Raw genomic sequence first — 18923 nt, 5'->3', positions numbered from 1 at the left:
TAGGGATGGCATGACAGTGAATTAATTGGCATTAGATTGCATTAGGGTATATGCACATTACTTGGTAATCGTTATGTGACATTACTTGACCGGTTTTGACGTGTTCGCTGTAGGTAGCTGACTAGGTAAATTCCTATGTATTTAATACTGTAATTGTATGGCGTGAGTTAGAATATGTATGATAGTTCGAAAGTGTAAGGCCTTTCTTATGCTCGTATGTTCTGCGATTATGTTTTCTAACTCTCTGCTTTGTGTTATTTGCTGGACCTTTGGGGGTTCAGATATTCAGGCTAAGGACTGTGCCGACGATTAGACTGCTGTTTTAGCTTGGTGTTGAAGTATCTTTTGGTGAGGAGACTTAGCATAGATTTCTCCTTTTAGTACTAGCTTTTGGTTAGAGTTTGTAAATAGTAACTGCTCTGGTAATGTAACATCGAGTCGGGGATTACGCTTGGCTTTCATCGTATATCGGTGTTACCTTTTGTTATGCTAGTTCTTGTATAAGTGACATCCTTAGGGATGAATATGGCTTATGTATATATATATCTATATGCATGCTTGGTTTTTATTGAATCCGCTGTTGCTTTTCATGTTAAACTTCATGACGCTCTGTGTGTATGCTTGTGTTTTAATTACCGCGTGGCACTCTGCCTTTACACTTGTTAAAAAGTTTTTAATATTACGTTTTTAAGGGTAGTATGGGTTAGGGTGTTACAAAGGACACATGTTTCTGCCCAACGGTCGAAGTATCCAGACATACATGTTTCTGCCCAAGGACACATGTTTCTGCCCAACGGTCGAAGTATCCAGACATATTGTAATGGCCGACATCGAAATGATAGTCATTCACTAGCCATCAAGGATCTTCAGTTGTTTTCCGACATCCATTGATGGCGTAGATACACCCATCATTGGTCTTGGCTCCGCGGAAAGGGCTATATAAAGCCTTCTCATGCATAAGGCATAGGTATACTCTACTTCTCTCTTAAAACCTTGTTTCATCTCTTACTGATTTGAGTGTCGGAGCACCTGCAGATATAAAACTTCATCCTATTCATCAGAATAAAAGAGGAGCATCACCGGACATAGGTCGACTCTGATCAAGGTAAGAACAATGGCGCTGTCTGTGGGAACTCAAAGTTTCCCCGTCTTTTCCTAGAAACAAGACCAAAAAACCAAATAACCACCCAAAATCATGACCAATGGCCGATGAAAACCACAACCATCAGGTGGAGAACCAAGGAGAGAACGTGCAGCCGAGAACACCCAACGGTTGTCATGATGACGAAATCGCTTCCTTCACGGAGAGCAATGACCCTGATTATGAGTCGTACATACTAGAAGCTCCCTTGGACATTCCCTCTTTAGCCCCTGGAGCACCAATGGAAACGGCGATGACTATGCCCGTCAAGGTTATCAACCACAAGGGCCAACTCCTCTGATTACCCGTTGGGTTGGAAAAGCCTCCTCTTATGGGCGCCTATGATGTGTCCACTGACCCAGATGATCAAATCGAAAATATTGAAGTCATCCTCTACTATAGGGGTGTTAGAGGATCGATCATATGCAAGTTGTTCCCCCACTACCTTAAAGAAGGGTGTCATTTCCTAGTACAAGAGTCTACCCAAGAGTCAATAGACTTATGGAGGGAACCAGGGACGGAACTAAGTACTAGTGAAAAGGGGCGGTCGCCACCCTTCATATATATAGCACTCCTAGAGGCGGTCGCAAGTTGTTAACTGCAAATTTCAATGCTTCCCGAAGACAGCCAAAAACGGAAGCCATCCTAGAGGTAGTAGTGCAAATGGAAAACAAACTAACAATTCATTTCGTAAGAATCGGCATGAATCCGTCAATTCAATTACATTTTTGCAACCATTTCAAGACATAATTGCGTCAATTCAATTCCATATGTGCCAACACTATGTCGTCAATTCATTTATATACCAATTTCATTTCAAGACAGAATACCGTCAATTCAATTTTATGAGATAACACGATAGAATATATTCAATTCCAAATCGGCCACCATTTTAAGACACAAACCATCAATTTAATTTCATACGAGCCACCATTTTAAGCATGATGCCGTCAATTCAATTCCACACGAGTGTCATTTCAATACATGATACCATCAATTCAATTAGTACATCCAACCATCAAATTTTTCATCCAAATCTTATTCATGGATAATACAATCATACTCCCATTTTATCAAATTTAGAGCCGTATAGCTTCAAATATAATAATTTTCAATCAAGGATCAATATGGCATAATACAATCTAACCAGGTTGGCTCAATTTATTAAATTTTGCATTTAATATCATCATCTCAATTTATTTTGTTTATATTTTCATTCCACTATTTTAACATTTTATGTCATGAATTTCATGAGAATATGTTTGAAAGAACTTTAGATTAATTAAAGTTCAATTAAAATCAGAGTATGTTTGTCAATAAAAGACAAATATTCTAGTCCATCCTATTTTCCATTTTAACTGTCTTCAAAGCACAATATCATTCATTGCATCAATTGATTAAATTCAAATCATATAAACTCAAATATGAAATTTAGCATCAAAATATCAAACAAATTATCAGATAAACTTGAAGTAAATTAAGACAAGATACTCTCAATTCAATATCATTCGAGCCGACACGATACAGTCAAATCAATTACAGATCAGCTACCATTTCAAGAAACAATACCTTTAATTCAATTTCATACGAGCCAACACGATTCCGTCAATTCAATTACATATCGGCTACCATTTCAATACACAATACCGCTAATTCAATTTCATATGAGCCGACATGAATCCGTCAATTCCATTACTTTCTTGCCACCATTTCAAGACATAATACTGTCAATTCAATTACATACCAGCTTTCATAAACTGTCAATTTAATTTCATATGATACAGTGAAATCAATTACATATCAGCAACCATTTCAAGAAACAATACCTTTAATTCAATTTCATACGAGCCAACACGATTCCGTCAATTCAATTACATATCGGCTACCATTTCAATACACAATACCGCTAATTCAATTTCAAACGAACCGGCATGAATCCGTCAATTCAATTACGTTCCTACCACCATTTCAGGACATAATACCGTCAATTCAATTTCATATGTGCCAACACTATGCCGTATTGCCGTCAATTCAATTTCATATGTGCCAACACTATCCCGTCAATTCAATTACATACCAGCTTCCATGTTGGTTAAATTTATTATATTTTGCATTCAATATCATCATCTCAATTTATCTTGTTTACATTTTCATTCCACTATTTTAACATGATTTTTGTCATGAATTTCATGTTGAGAGTATGTTTGTCAATAAAAGACAAATATTCTAGTCCATCCTATTTTCCATTTTCAATGTCAGAAGCACAGTATCATCGCATCAATTGATTAAATTCAAATCATACAAACACAAATATGAAATTTAAAATCAAAATATCAGACAAAAATAATGCCGTCAATTCAATTTCATGTGTCAACACTATGCCGTCAATTCAATTACATACCAGCTTCCATAAACCGTAAATTTAATTTCATACGAGCCACCATTTTAAGACACGATGCCGTCAATTCAATTCCATATGAGTGTCATTATAAGACACAATACCATCAATTCAATTACAAACCATCCATCATTTCAATACATGATACCATCAATTCAATTAGTAAATCCAACCATCAAATTTTGCATCCAATCTTATTCAGAGACACTACAATCATACTCCCATTTTATCAAATTTAGAACCGTATAGGTTCAAATACTTTAATTTTCAATCAAGGATCAATGGGGAATAATACAATCCAACCATGTTAACTCAGTTTATTATATTTTGCATTCATTTTCATCATATCAATGTATCTTGTTTATATTTTCGTTCCACTGCTCCAATATGGTTTTTATGTTCAATCAAAATCAAGTATGTTTGTCAATAAAAGACAAATATTCTAGTCCAACCTATTTTCCATTTTCAATATCATCTAAGCACAGTGTCATCGCATCAATTGATTAAATTCAAATCATATAAACTCAAATATAAAATTTAGCATCAAATTATCAGATAAACTTGAAGTAAATTAAATTCATAATAGTTAGAAAACATACCTTAAGAGGACGGTAGATTTATAGAAAATCCAAGTAAAGAGACTTAGATTTTTTCTACTCAGAATTTCATCTCATTCTTTTAATCGCATGTCGCTTCGGAAAGAGAGAGATGAACAATTGATTACAGAAATCAAACTCATACGAGCCATAATTTTAAGACAGATACCATCAATTCAATTTCATGAGCTTTCGTTTTAAAAACGAAACGATACCGTCAATTCAATTTCATACTAGCCACCACTTTAAGACATGATACTCTCAATTCAATTTCATTTGAGCCGACACGATACAGTCAAATCAATTACATATCAGCAACCATTTCAAGAAACAATACCGTTAATTCAATTTCATATGAGCCAACACGATTCCGTCAATTCAATTACATATCGGCGGCTATGATTTCAATACACAATGCCGTCAATTCAATTTCATCCGAGCCGACATGAATCCGTCAATTCAATTACGTTCCTGCCACCATTTCAGGACATAATACCGTCAGTTCAATTTCATGTGTCAACACTATGCCGTCAATTCAATTACATACCAGCTTCCATAAACCGTAAATATAATTTCATATGAGCCACCATTTTAAGACACGATTCCGTCAATTCAATTCCATATGAGTGTCATTATAAGACACGATACCGTCAATTCAATTGCAAACCATCCATCATTTCAATACATGATACCATCAATTCCATTAGTAAATCCAACCATCAAATATTGCATCCAATCTTATTCAGGGACACTACAATCATACTCCCATTTTATCGAATTTAGAACCATATATAGGTTCAAATACTTTAATTTTCAATCAAGGGTCAATGGGGCATAATACAATCCAACCATGTTTGCTCAATTTATTATATTTTGCATTCATTATCATCATATCAATGTATCTTGTTTATATTTTCATTCCGCTACTCCAATATGGTTTTTATGTTCAATCAAAATCAAGTATGTTTGTCAATAAAAGACAAATATTCTAGTCCATCCTATTTTCCATTTTCAATATCATCGAAGCACAGTATCATCTCATCAATTGATTAAATTCAAATCATATAAACTCAAATATGAAATTTAGCATCAAATATCAGACAAATTATCAGATAAACTTGAAGTAAATTAAATTCATAATAGTTAGAAAACATACCTTAAGAGGACGGAAGATTTATAGAAAATCCAAGTAAAGAGACTTCGATTTCTTCTACTCGAATTTCATCTCACTCTTTTAATCGTATGTCGCTTCGGAAAGAGAGAGATGAACAATTGATTAAAGAAATCAAACTCGTGAGTCATAATTTTAAGACAGATTCCGTCAATTCAATTTCACGAGCTTTTGTTTTAAAAACGATACCGTCAATTCAATTTCATATTAGCCACCATTTTAAGACACAATACTGTCAATTCAATTTCATTTGAGCCGACACGATACAGTGAAATCAATTACATATCAGCAACCATTTCAAGAAACAATACCTTTAATTCAATTTCATACGAGCCAACACGATTCCGTCAATTCAATTACATATAGGCTACCATTTCAATACACAATACCGCTAATTCAATTTCATACGAGCCGACATGAATCTGTCAATTCCATTACTTTCTTGCCACCATTTCAAGACATAATATTTTCAATTCAATTACATACCAGCTTCCATAAACTGTCAATTTAATTTCATACGAGCCACCATTTTAAGACATGATGCCGTCAATTCAATTCCATGCAAGTGTCAATTTAAGACATGATACCGTCAATTCAATTACAAACCAGCCATCATTTCAATACATGATACCATCAATTCAATTTGTAAATCCAACCATCAAATTTTGCATCCAATCTTATTCAGTGATAATAGAATCATACTCTCATTTTATCGAATTTATAACCGTATAGGTTCAAATATAATAATTTTCAATCAAGGATCAATGGGCCACAATACAATCCAACCATGGAAGCTCAAAATATTATATTTTGCATTCAATATCATCATCTTAATTTTTCTTTATTAAAACTTTGAATGACTAGTAATTGTCATTCCAGTAAGGGTCATTATTACATGCATTTCAACTTATGAATAAATATTCATCGTTTTAAGACTTGATACCGTCAATTCAATTTCATACGAGCCAACATGATACCTTCCATTCAATTACATATCATCCACCAATACCGTCAATTCAATTTCATCCGAGCCAACATGATACCGTCAATTGGAAACGATACGAGTACCATTTTAAGACACGATGCCGTCAATTCGATTCAAGTATCTTTTAAGACATGATCTCGTATATTCAATTACAAACCAGCCATCATTTCAAGACATGATACTATTAAATAAATTTGTAAATCTAACCATCAAATTTCACATCCAATATTATTTAGGGACAATACAATCATACTTCCATTTTATCGAATTTAGAACCGTATAGGTTCAAATAACATTTTCCAACCAAGGATTATTGAGGCACAATACAATCTAATCAGGCAAGCTCAAATAATAAATTTTGCATTCTATATCATCATCTCAATTTAATCATATAAGCTCAAATATGAAATTTCAAATTATAAGATACAATATTGTCAATTCGATTCCATACGAGTATCATTTTAAGACACGATACCGCGATTCAATTATAAACCAGCAATCATTTCAAGATATGATGCCATCAATTCAATTTGTAGATCCAACCATCTAATTTCGCATCCAATATTATTCAGGGACAATACCATCATCATTCCATTTTATCGAATTTAGAACCGTATAAGTTCAAATAGCACATTTTTCAATCAACGATCATTGAATCACAATATAGTACAACCATATTGGCTTAAATACTAAATTTTGCATTCAATACCATCATCTCGATTTATCATGTTTATATTTTCATTCCATTATGGTCGTCATTTCATAAATGTCATGTTATGAATATGTTTGAAAGAACTACATATTCATTAAAGTTCAATCAAAACAGAGTATGTTTGTCAATAAAAGACAAACATTTGAGTCCATCCTATTATCCATTTTCAATGTCATCGAAATATAGTAACATGGATCTAAATTTATCTTCTTTGTTAAAACTTTGAATGACTAATTGTCATTCCAGTAAGGGTCATCTTTACATGCATTTCCAGAATAAATATGCATATTATTTAAACCATCAATAGCCATTCATATCATGCTAGCTTCATATGAATAAAACTAAGCCACTTTTTAGATAAAAATTCCAACTCTTTTTCCGTAGTTATGGATTTCATGAATTATCATTTTTCATTTAAAGTCATCAGGGCATAATATAATCCTTCTAATTTATCATTGTTCTGCCAATTAAATTAAGAGTTAAATAGCTATACACTTTTGAAACATATTTTACGCAGGGGATCATTATATTTCGCCATATTGTATAATCTTATGACAATGAGTTGTGGATACTATGATGCTGTTACACATTGAATAAAACAAGAGTAATTAATTATATTCAAAACAATGGTGATGATTCATGGTGTTACACAATTAAAAAGATCAAATACTCAATAACTCAAATGGAATTCACATATGATGGAGAATCAATTATTATTATTATGTAAAAAGTGAATTCAAATTGTAAAGAGATGTTAGGGTTTGATTTACTCACTTACTTGAAAGAATGAGGAACGAGAAATATAAACCCTAATTTCCTAAATTGATTAATAAAATTTGAAATGTAACCTAAGACAAATTATTTTCCTTAATCAAATACTAAACCTGAGGTGCAAAACAATTCAACAGTATTATAGAAATATAAACCCTAATTTCCTAAATTGATTAATAAAATTTGAAATGTAACCTAAGACAAATTCGAATTAACAAAGGAAGACAAGTGAAAAAACGAAATACACGAAAGACAAAAACCCTAGATTCGTAAATTAAAAAAAAGACTAACCTTGAAGCTTGAAGTTTTTGGTTTGTTCTTCTGAGAAACTCGTCATTGTGAAAATTGGGGAAAAGAATCGAAAACTTTGAAAGGGGAAAGAGAAACTCGTCTGAAACCCTTTCACGTGGAAACGGAATTCTATGAGAATGAGAACTGAGAAGTTTCAAAATTCAATTTTTATGTTTATTCGTTCAGTGCTATAGACCGTTGTAATGTTGTTAGCGGTATATATATGCACTGGTTTTTTGTTTGTTTTTTTTTTTTTGTACAAAGTTTTCTTCTTTTTTTTTTATTAGCGATTTATGCACTGAATTTTTTATTTTTTTTTGGGGGGGGGGGGGGGGGAGATTAGGTTTATCCACTCTATCTATTCTAATAACTATATACACTTTTGAAAATTGTAAAAAAACAAAAAAGAATTACTATTCTGTAAATTGTTTTGTAAAATTTTGTCATCTCATTTTATAAGATTTTTTTCGAAATTTAAGATGGATTAATTAACTTTTTATAAAAATATTTCTAATTAAATGAAAAGAAATAAAATGTTACTATTTTTTATTTTAATAATAATAATTAAAGTGTAATTTTGAAAAGATAATATATATTATTAATAAGTTTGTTACGTACCTTAAAGCTTCTTTTGAGAAGGTCCTCGTAGGACGATTCATGTCCTTGTGGAAGAATCCTCCTACAATTGACGCCGCAAATGGGTGTTTTCCCATATCATCTTCTTTCTAACTAACTTTCAAACTCTTTCTCATTGTTCTTTACGGAGTTATCTGTTCTCTTAGGTGACTCCTTTCTTGGTGATCTTTTGGTTCGAGATGACTCATCATGACGAGATTGTCTATGGGGCGAATCCTTCTTTCTCCTACTGTCTCCACCATGATAGCCTTCTTCCTTCATGTATATGTTCAATTTTCCCTTCTTGATTAAGTCTTCGATGACATTCTTAAGTTGAATACAATCTTCAGTGTCATGCCCATGGCTCTTATGGAACCTGCAGTATTTGGTCATGTTTGTCTGAGACGATTCCTTGAGTTCCCTAGGGAACCTGACCCCCGACGTCCACAAACTCCATGTTCACGCATTCTTGTAAGTTTCGTTCTCCGGATATGTTCAAAAGGGGGTATGTAATAGTTACCTTGTGGTCCTTTCTTTAACTTTTCCCCTTTTTCATCCTTTTTTCCTGTTGCTTTGTCTTTTTCAACTTTGCCCGCCAGCAATTTTTCTTCATAATATGTATAGTTGAGCCGAATCAGTAGTTTACTCATACTCTTTGGCTCTTTTAGTCCCAACTTCTCTTTGAACATGGTCTCCGGCCACAAGCCCTTCTCAAAGATAAAACACTTCAACCTATCATCTATGAAGGTGGGAAAAAATACAAGAAATGAGGGGCCGGGTATGAATTATGTTATTCTTCTTGTAAAACTTCTTTCAAAGATAAACTAGAGTGTATTATAGATAAGTTAAGAGAGATAGAGAGAATAACATACAAAGGTTTATACTTGTTCACTTGTTAACTAGGGTTACGCTCAGTCCTCTCACCAAAAGAGATTTAATTATAATCACCAAAATTACAATTGCTCAAACACCAAGTCCAAGTCTTCCTGCTCAGAGAGCTAGTCCAAGACTTCCCTACTTAAGATACTACTAATATTAAGACTCCCTTACTCAAGATACTATGATCAAGAGACTTCCCTTACCTTACAATTAAGGACTTTTCAATCAGAGTTTACAACAAAGATCGTTTAAGTTTGCTTACAAACATATGTGTTGCTTCAAATGTCATCAAGAATTTGATTTTTTTCTTTCACCACGACCAATTACTTTTGCATGAATGTCTGTATGGCTTGCGCTTCTCCTTTGACTGAGGTTACCACCAGTTGGGAATATGTGCACTAGGCCTGAGCATCGGTCGGTTTCGGTCGGGTTCGGGCCGAAAATCACTAAATCGATAAAAACCGCAACCATTTAATTTGGACCCAATTCCGACCGTCTATATCTTCGGTTTGTTCGGGTTTGGGTCATACGTGTGGCGGATTGAACGGGTCGGTTATTACGGGTTATATCGAAACTTTGTTTACATCTAAAACTCCTTCATTCTCCAAAAATTCCTAATTTTCGAATAGTTTAATACCTCGTACACAATGCAACAAAAGATAGACGAAGTAAATTAAAAAACAAAGAGGGTTAGATGCAGTTACTTTCTTTCAATATGTAGATCTAAAGACAATAAAATATCAAGTAGAAGAGACGTAGAAATTAAAATAGATCTAGAATATATATATATATATATATATATATATATATATATATATATATATATATATATATATATATATATATATATTAGAATATTTTTCTCACCTTCTTCATCACCATATTATTAATTATAAGCTTTATAAAATGTAACATTTTTATCTTATATCAAAGATGGATAAAAATAACAAAGAGAAGAGTATATGAGATTGAGAAGCAGAGAAGGAAAAAAATTAATTTGCATCTAATGGTTGTTCGGTCGGTTTCGGTTATAGAGAGATAGAATTTTAGAGACCCGCACCCGCCCGTATGCAACCGTTCATGCCCAGTTTTATGCAATTTGTTGACCCGAGACCCGACCCGCACCCGACCGAATGCTTCAATGTGTTGTCGGGTATATCGGTTTCGAGTCGGGTCTCGGGTTCATGCTCACCCCTAATGTGCACAATTTTAGGTGTTTCACACCCATTTCTAACGCCAAATTCACTCCTAGTATACTATACGCGCTATATAGATTTTTTATTTATTTATTCTTCTACTTACCTCTCTTCAAATTTCCCTCCCCTCTATACTCGCAAACAAAACTTAAAGTTTTCTAGTGGAGATGTAGTGTCTTCATCTCTTTAGTCATAGAATATTGATCATTTTTTCTAATACTACCGCAAACTCTTCAACAGATATGAGACTTAATCACTCACTGTTTTTTTTTTTACACACTTAATCACTCACTTGAAACTCAACAAGTTGAGATATCATCGCCTCACTCTAAATTTTTTGTATAAAAAATAATTAAATTAACTAGTTATATTTAAAAGTTGATTCATAACAAGTTGAAACTTTGAATCTATTGTTAATGGTTTGAACGTTCTGCCTAACCAGGTAAAAAGGGAACAATGTGGTGAGGGTGGTTCCATCGGGTCTAAATAAAAATAAAAATAAAAAAGTAATAATATTGTTTTACTTTTTATTTAATTTAAAGGTTACAATCCACTTTTCAAGTTTCTCTTATACTTGTGGTCCATAAAGTAGAGAAGAAAAAAATTAATCACTTAAATTTCATAAATTTAGGCCTGTTTGGATTAACTTATTTTTGAGTTTATGCAGATAATTTATGCAATTTTTATATATTATTATTATTATAAGTTTGTCATTGTAGTTTAATTTATGATAAAATAGCTTATAAAAATACAATTTTCACTAGTGTAAACTTATAAAATAGTATAAAACCTAATTTATATTGCATAAGTTCAAAAATAAAGTATTCCAAACGGGACCTTATTAACTTTTTATTTTGGCTGTTTTGCTATAATTCTAGATTTTTTGGATGATAAATTATGAATGTTTGAATGATGATTTCTATTTCTTTTTCTTGACTCATTAGCTACATTTTTTTTGACTAAAGTTAAATAAGAGTTTTATCTCTACAAATATTATGTTTTTCAGTTTGTCCCTATAAAAATTGATGTTTGCTTCCTTATAAAATTTTCAACAGGCAATTTTAGTCTATTTTATTTTTTTAAAATAAAATTTCTAGTTTTAATTTTTTTTTAGCAAATCCACTATAAAAGGGTTTTAGACCCATCATTAAGCCCCTTAATGTAGGAGTATTCCTTAAATATCCAACAAAAAATCCATTTCTAGTTCATTATATCAACCCTCCTAATAACATTTACCATAACAAGTCATATCTAAGTCTAAAAAATATTAATACATGTCATTTATCTTTCATCTTGCCGACATTCATAAAAGCATATAGATCATTAGAATAAATTCCATCTTTGCCAAAAGGAATATCAAATATCACAAAAGGATAAGGATTGATTCTTCACATCTTATAAAATAAAATAAATATTGACAAAAAGTTTTTTTTTTTAAAGATAAATATTGATAAAAGTTATGTTCGAATATTTTATACACATTCTTTTACCTATAGGGGGGGGGACCTTACCTTTTTCTACTCTTCTCAATACGTAGCAAAAATGCAACAGTTCTATAATCAGTGTTGTTTTCACTTGTCCATTGAAATGTACCCCACTTATTCTCAAAATAAAGAGTACTAATATTCGTCACAACCCTACCAAATATTATGGTACCAAATATTTTTAAAAGATGGTACTAATATTCATTTTTACATTTTTGCTTACCTAACTTTCCAAATTGAGGAAATTCAAAAATTATATTTTTTTTTTTTTGGAAATTCAAAAATTATATTTCTTCACTAAACTATATGCCAAAATCATAAACTAACTATACTTAGTGAATCAAAAGCATTAGATAAAGATCAGACGGTTCACATTTCAAGATGCTTTCAAATCGGATACATGATATGAACTATCTGATTTTCATCAACCGACTCCGACTTACTAACTCCAATGAATGCATGATATTGTGTATGCACTACATGCAATCCAAATCAATCTGCTTGAATTGACTTATTTTAGTTCATCTACTCACATAAGCTAAAATAATTCAAGAGAACTTATGAAACAACTTATAACATGTTCATAAGTTGTTTTCAGCTTACTTTTATAAACTCTATGATAGCACAAATAATTTATTAATTAATTATATGAAAACAGTTGGACTTTATTTTATCTTGTTTGGTATAAAAAAGTCTAAACTTGCACCTATATTGATAAGTGATTATATTATATACACTTGGTTAAACTGTTTATCCAAACAAAACTCCCTAGTTAGATTATGCTAATTCACATCACAACATATTATCGCAACGCTGTTAAACATTCAAAGCGGTGAAAATCATGACTAGCTCCAAATAACCAAGTAACTGAAACTAAATAACTTAAATGTAGACATGGTAAAATAGTTTAAGATCAAGACTGGGGGTACCTAGAAAGTTAAGTTAGAGCAGAACATCTAAAGGCTCTGGCAACAAAAAAGTAACAACAGTTGCGACGGAAAAAGATGGAAATAACTGAAACAAAAGGCAATTTCACTGCCCTTTCCATACAAGTCTCAACTGGAAAGTTGACTAAATATCCTCTCAAGTCTTGGTTGTACCATGTCCGATCGGTTAACGCGATACTGGACGAGTGACCCTTGGCCTCACTGGAGTCTTTGAAGGACTTACCCTACATATAATGTAAACGAAAAATTAAATACGATTAAACTAATTCATATTCATGTTGAATTGAAACTAATAATGGTACCAAACCTGATAGGCTGGGTTCCCAAGAGCATGCCGCTACAGTTAAGTGCAACGATGGCACTGTCTGCCTACTCAAGCAGAAAGAAAAGACCGGTCAATATAATTGTTCCTCTTGTGCTAGGAGAACAGCAGTAGCAGCATATCGCAAATGATATAACTAAAGTATTTTAAAGTTTTACAAAACATGAGACAATATTTTATGATTCCGTGTTACCGAAATTTTCACTTATTTAAATTTCTGGATTTGTAATGATTCGTGCACCCTTACGAAAAGCATCAAAATATGTAAAGTCCGTACTTAATTAACAACTACGTTTTTCAAGAAGACAAAGAACTAGGGGAAAGACCGTTATGTTGTGAAGGCACTATGTGACTAGTAATAGTATGTTGAAGACTTACAATTGCAAATTCCACAAAAGCAATTCGAGTTGAATGCACCTGGTCCCCCAAAAGCCTCAAGCGCGTAACCTGTGAAACGGAAAGGCATTGTCAACCAACATTGAACTTTTGAGATAAATAACTTTTAGCTAATAGCATGAAAAATAATTATTTATGGTCTAACCTCGCCACAAGCTGATTCAAAAAAATTCTTCACTTCAGCTTGAGAAATCTGCACTCAGATATTTGAAGGAAAATTTAACAATTCATCAAGAGATTTCAACTCCAATAAATCATGATGCATTATTGATCCAAGAAAAGCTACTTACTAACCACTCTTTGAATCTTGTTAACCAGTTTAACGATCAATTATTCCTAAACTAAAATTAGTTTCAACAAAAATATCCGTTACAGATAATTTTCCGAAAATGAAATATAATGATATACCTTTTTGTCAATATTTGTACAATAGACAGTCCTGGTACACATTTCCCGCTCATCATCTGACTGCACGTTATAAAAGGGTTAAAATATTCTTTTTTTATTTTCGATCCAAATATAGCGAAATAGAAAGGAACAAAATGTATTCATACCCTAGGAAGGAATGTAGGATTCACAGGAAGGATAGCAGTTTTTGAAGGAAGGACCCTAACTGGATAGTATCCGAGCACAGTACCACCAAGGTTCAAAGCAGCCCTTGCTCCATCTGTTGACGTAAATTCCATGATAAAAAACATGAAATCAGTTGAAAAATAATTGAAGACTGGAGAAAGTAAGATTTACAGGACAAAAAACTTACGTTCATCTGAAAACTCGACAAAAGCAAAACGAAGAACTGAATGCGGATCACCACAAATTCGGCAATCAATGACCTTTAATTCAAATGGTGGCCAACAGAAAATTGTTAGTACGATAGCGGAGAGAAGGCTGACAATTCATAGAAGTTGAAGGAAAGTTTTGTAATTTATATAAAATAAAATATATAAATGTTCAATAATAAAAGTTACCATAATTAAGGACATATCATCATTAACAATCCAAATTCATAGTCTAGACATATCATCATCAATCAAAAGACATATTCATCATTAACAATCCAAATTCACCATCAATCAAAAGATATAATTAAAATGTCAATCAATGTTACAACCGTGTCTTAACGAGCAGGATCACACAATCCTCCAGTGTTGACTTGGTTACAGGATCTTCGTTGAGTGGGATTGTCATAGGATTTCCGCTTCTACTTGTGGAAGCATGAGATCACTGATCCGTTTCGATCTAGAAAAGGACGGTGAGATTTCACAACACAGTTCATACGAGACTGCATTTAAGGGTTTGGAACAACATATATTGGTAAGCTTTTCGAGGGTCTCTGCGGAAAATACAATGCCGCCATCTACCATTTTGCGAGTCTTTGTTGTGTGAATCTCTTTGCCCTCATATGACCTCCATGTATCTGTGATACAAAGCTCTCTGCCTCTTGTGACGAAAAACTTCCATCTTCTACGCGTGTATGCTTGTGACCAATGTTATTGATTGCAGATGGCCAAAAATTCGCCATTTTAAGCCACCGTAAAACGACATGTGATCGTGTGTATTTTGAATAGTGACGCTGGACGCAGCTTTTGGGAAAGAGTGTGTGTGGGGGGTTGGCTTGCTGAATCAAAGGGTATGTTCAAATTACGGTCAGTGAAATTAAATAAGATTCCTCGGGATACACAATATGCATTTTATTTGGGGGTAAGGATTTAAGATGTCTAGCCGATATGATAAATTAATTTCACATTTTTTTTAGCGAATGTATATCGTTACCATTTACAACAGCTTATTTCACAAATAATTTGGATTTTTAGATGATTACTTTTATCATTATCAATAAAATAATCTCAAAAGACAACCAAGACGCATATTTTAAAAGCATAAACTCCATATCGGTTACACTTACGCAATCCTTCTATATGAGGTTCAGAAGAAATTAATGGATTTAAATGAGAAAAATAAAGAAATAACAGCATAACCTCGTAACTAACTCAGATTAGAATACTTAATAATAAACATATATTTAATTGAAAGAAAGGAATATTCTACATAGCTGAATGAATAAATTGATAGTGCAAAACATGAATAAAACGGAGTAGATAGTTCCTTTCATGTAAGGGCTCAGATCAGTGTGTGACTGTGTGGAAATAAGAAAGCAACAAAATTCGACATAACAAAGTATCATAATATGCACACGTCATCAATGTTCAACATATGGAACAATTGGAGAGGTAAAATTTTAGAAACATAGGAAAGATAATATCGACCATCTTAAAACAAAACTGTACAGAAAAAAACAAATAATGCGATATTAATACCCTAGTTGAAAATTATTAAGCAATGTAACAGTTTTTACCTATTGTAAGCAAAATAGAAAGAAAACCTAACCAATCCATCAACGAAGACTCATAACTTACTTGTCCACAGTTGGTGAATAAGGCTGCAAGCCGCTCCTCAGTAACCTAAACCACAAGAAGATGGTGTTTAAATAATTCAGTTTTCTATTATCATAATTGAATATTAAACGCACAATATCAACATAAGCTTTTATTCACGCTATTCTCAGTTCACTTACATGCTGATCAATATCAGAAACATATACGGTTCTTCTAACGCTATCTTCCCTTTGAGCCTTTAGTGATCTTCCATTCAACCTTCTCCTCCCTTGAGTAAAATTGTTTCTCCTCTGTAAGACGACAGTGCAAATTTTTCAGTAAACAGAAAGAGAATGACAGCATCAGGATGAACTCAGACATAAATTGTTAACTCATTCTCGACATAATCATTTCAATAGATACACTAGTTTTCACATAAATGATAGCACAATGTGTCATACAATCGTAAATAAGAAAAAAAGATAACAAGCTATTGTCTCATAACGTAAAAAGTTGTAGTTAGCTGCATAAAGTAACATAAACTGAAAATATGTCAAAGAAAATAAGAAACCGGCTTGCTAATGAAATCAAAATAACGACAAAAAGTAACGACCATGGTTTAAAAGTAGAATCGCAGTTACATTGTTATTACTAGAATTGTGGAAGATTACATACAAAATGAAACCACAAATGCAATCAGGATGCGGCAACCACGAATGTATTAAACGTAAATTACAAACAAACAACACGCACAAAAATCCATAAACAATGCATATAACTATTATAAAATGTCAGAGATATAAGACCTAAAATTTGCCACTACACTGCATATATAGACTTGTGAAGCACAAACACAGACACAAACAAATAACACATGCAAAAAATCCATAAACAATGCATACAACTATTATCAATGGAATCATATGTGTCGGTGTCAGACCCTAACGCGTGTCGGACACCAGGACACGCCTAATCTGAAGAGTGTTAGGGCTTCATATATAGACTCTTTGTTTCAAGTCTGAATAAGATGTTACAGTTGGATTTTTCCAGCACTGGTAAATTTTTCCTTATCACAGTTAACAACAATTCTTGATGCATGGTATCTCTCCTACTTTCTTTCATTGAATTGATTAAAAATTCAATCTTTACAAAAACAAAAACAAAAAAAGAACAATTCTTGATGCATGGTTTCTCTCCTACTTTCTTTCATTGAATTGATTAAAAATTCAATCTTTACCAAAAAAAATAAACCAAAACTGCAGGAAAATTTTCAATCAAGTTATAGGTCTTCACACACAATTTACACTATAAATATCAAGAAAAAATCCAAAACAAAAAAAAAATCAAAAATTTCAACCAGCATAAGCACAATCAAACTGAATGTGAAAAAAATAAGAAAAACCGATCACTAAAATCACCACCAAAATAATTACAAAAAATTAAAAAAAAATCTAAAGAAAGGATCAAAGAAAAAACAATCATACCCTTCGATTATTTGGGTTATTATCATTAGCAGATGGCTTAGTATTAACCAGAAAATTGTTAGGAGTAAGCAGATTATAACCCTGACGAGTCTGATCATGATTAGGAGAATAAGAAGAAGGAAAAAACTCCTTAGCCAAAGGATTCAACTTTGTGAACATGTCAACAAGTTTCTGAACACTGAATTCAGATTCAGCCTTTGGTTTTGAGTCCATTTTGTTTGCATCAGCTGAAATGTCAGCAACAACCGTAGCCATGGATGAAAAATCAAAGACAAACCCACAAAAACCCTCAAAAAGATTAAGCTTAAAAAACAAAAAAGATTAAATTTTTAGACTAGTAATGAAAAGACAAATTTGAGTAATTGAAGAGAATCGCTTATTTATAGAAGCCCAGAAAAATAAATTAATTAAAAATGTAGAATTTACAAAAGAAGAAATGTGATCAGGTGATTTTATGAGTACCCAGTTTGAGAAAAACCGAAAATAAGAAAAAATCAAACTTTTTTTATTATTCTTGGAAATTGGTTTTAGAAAATATACATTGACCCAGAAATGGAAACAGAGAGAATTAGGGTTTTTAGATGAATCATCTGAGAGAGAGAGAGGAGAGAGTTTGGTGTTTGGAATAACAAAGGCTTTGGCTTTAGCTTACACTTACACTGTCTTGGCCCTTCCTTGTATTGTGTGGGTTTTTATTTTATTTTTGAATTTAATTTATATGCACCGTCGGTGTAAAGATATTTTGCACATGCGTCCAATAATATACAGACACATCATGTATGGTAATTAAAAATACATGATGTGTCACATTCATTAAATGATGTGGCAACGCGTCATTGGATGTATGTGTAAAAAAAAATTACACCGACGGTGCACAGCAATTAAACTCTTTATTTTTTATATTTTTTGTTTTTCTTATTTTGAAAATGATTGTTTGCATTTTAGTCTACTCACATTTAACATAACAAAGTTGGGGACCAAAGTGTAGGCTAAAAAAATATACTAGTTAGTTAACATAATAATTCAATATAAAATAATTATTATAGTTGATTAACAAAAATGCTAAATTGATAGGGACATCGCATTTTATATGTAGGGGTCAGAGTTCGAACATCGAACACCCTGTTTATTTCACATTAAGCGTGAAATTTCTAGTCACT

At 32.5% G+C, this 18923-nt stretch overlaps 1 protein-coding gene and 1 long non-coding RNA gene across 2 annotated transcripts; both read right to left on the bottom strand.

Annotated features, from left to right (window-relative positions):
- Window positions 1-2458: 2458 nt before the first annotated feature.
- Window positions 2459-8293, bottom strand: LOC123894891. Its single transcript, XR_006803984.1, has 3 exons — window positions 5292-8293; window positions 4139-4606; window positions 2459-3098 (listed from the first exon to the last, which is right to left on the bottom strand). It is a non-coding gene; the product is annotated as an uncharacterized LOC123894891 (long non-coding RNA).
- A 4810-nt stretch (window positions 8294-13103) lies between these two features.
- On the bottom strand, window positions 13104-18444 carry LOC123894890 (polyadenylate-binding protein-interacting protein 9). The gene is made up of 10 exons (XM_045944994.1): window positions 17764-18444; window positions 16480-16590; window positions 16322-16366; window positions 14665-14737; window positions 14459-14571; window positions 14313-14372; window positions 14050-14097; window positions 13887-13955; window positions 13494-13555; window positions 13104-13410 (listed from the first exon to the last, which is right to left on the bottom strand). Exons 1-10 carry the CDS (start codon window positions 18016-18018, stop codon window positions 13353-13355), a joined length of 894 nt encoding a protein of 297 aa, XP_045800950.1. The 5' UTR covers window positions 18019-18444; the 3' UTR covers window positions 13104-13352.
- Between the last annotated feature and the right edge of the window lie 479 nt (window positions 18445-18923).

The sequence above is a fragment of the Trifolium pratense genome, linkage group LG7 (genome assembly GCF_020283565.1).
Source record: "Trifolium pratense cultivar HEN17-A07 linkage group LG7, ARS_RC_1.1, whole genome shotgun sequence".
NCBI lineage: Eukaryota > Viridiplantae > Streptophyta > Magnoliopsida > Fabales > Fabaceae > Trifolium > Trifolium pratense.
This window is presented reverse-complemented; position numbering and strand designations above follow the sequence as displayed.

Excerpts from the sequence above, each read along its gene's own strand:
- LOC123894890 (XM_045944994.1), bottom strand. The coding sequence starts at position 18,018 with ATGGCTACGGTTGTTGCTGACATTTCAGCTGATGCAAACAAAATGGAC. Across the intron at positions 16,367-16,479 it reads TTTCTGATATTGATCAGCAT|GTTACTGAGGAGCGGCTTGC; the intron begins GTAAGTGAACTG and ends CTTGTGGTTTAG. Across the intron at positions 13,956-14,049 it reads TTGAATCAGCTTGTGGCGAG|GTTACGCGCTTGAGGCTTTT; the intron begins GTTAGACCATAA and ends TCCGTTTCACAG.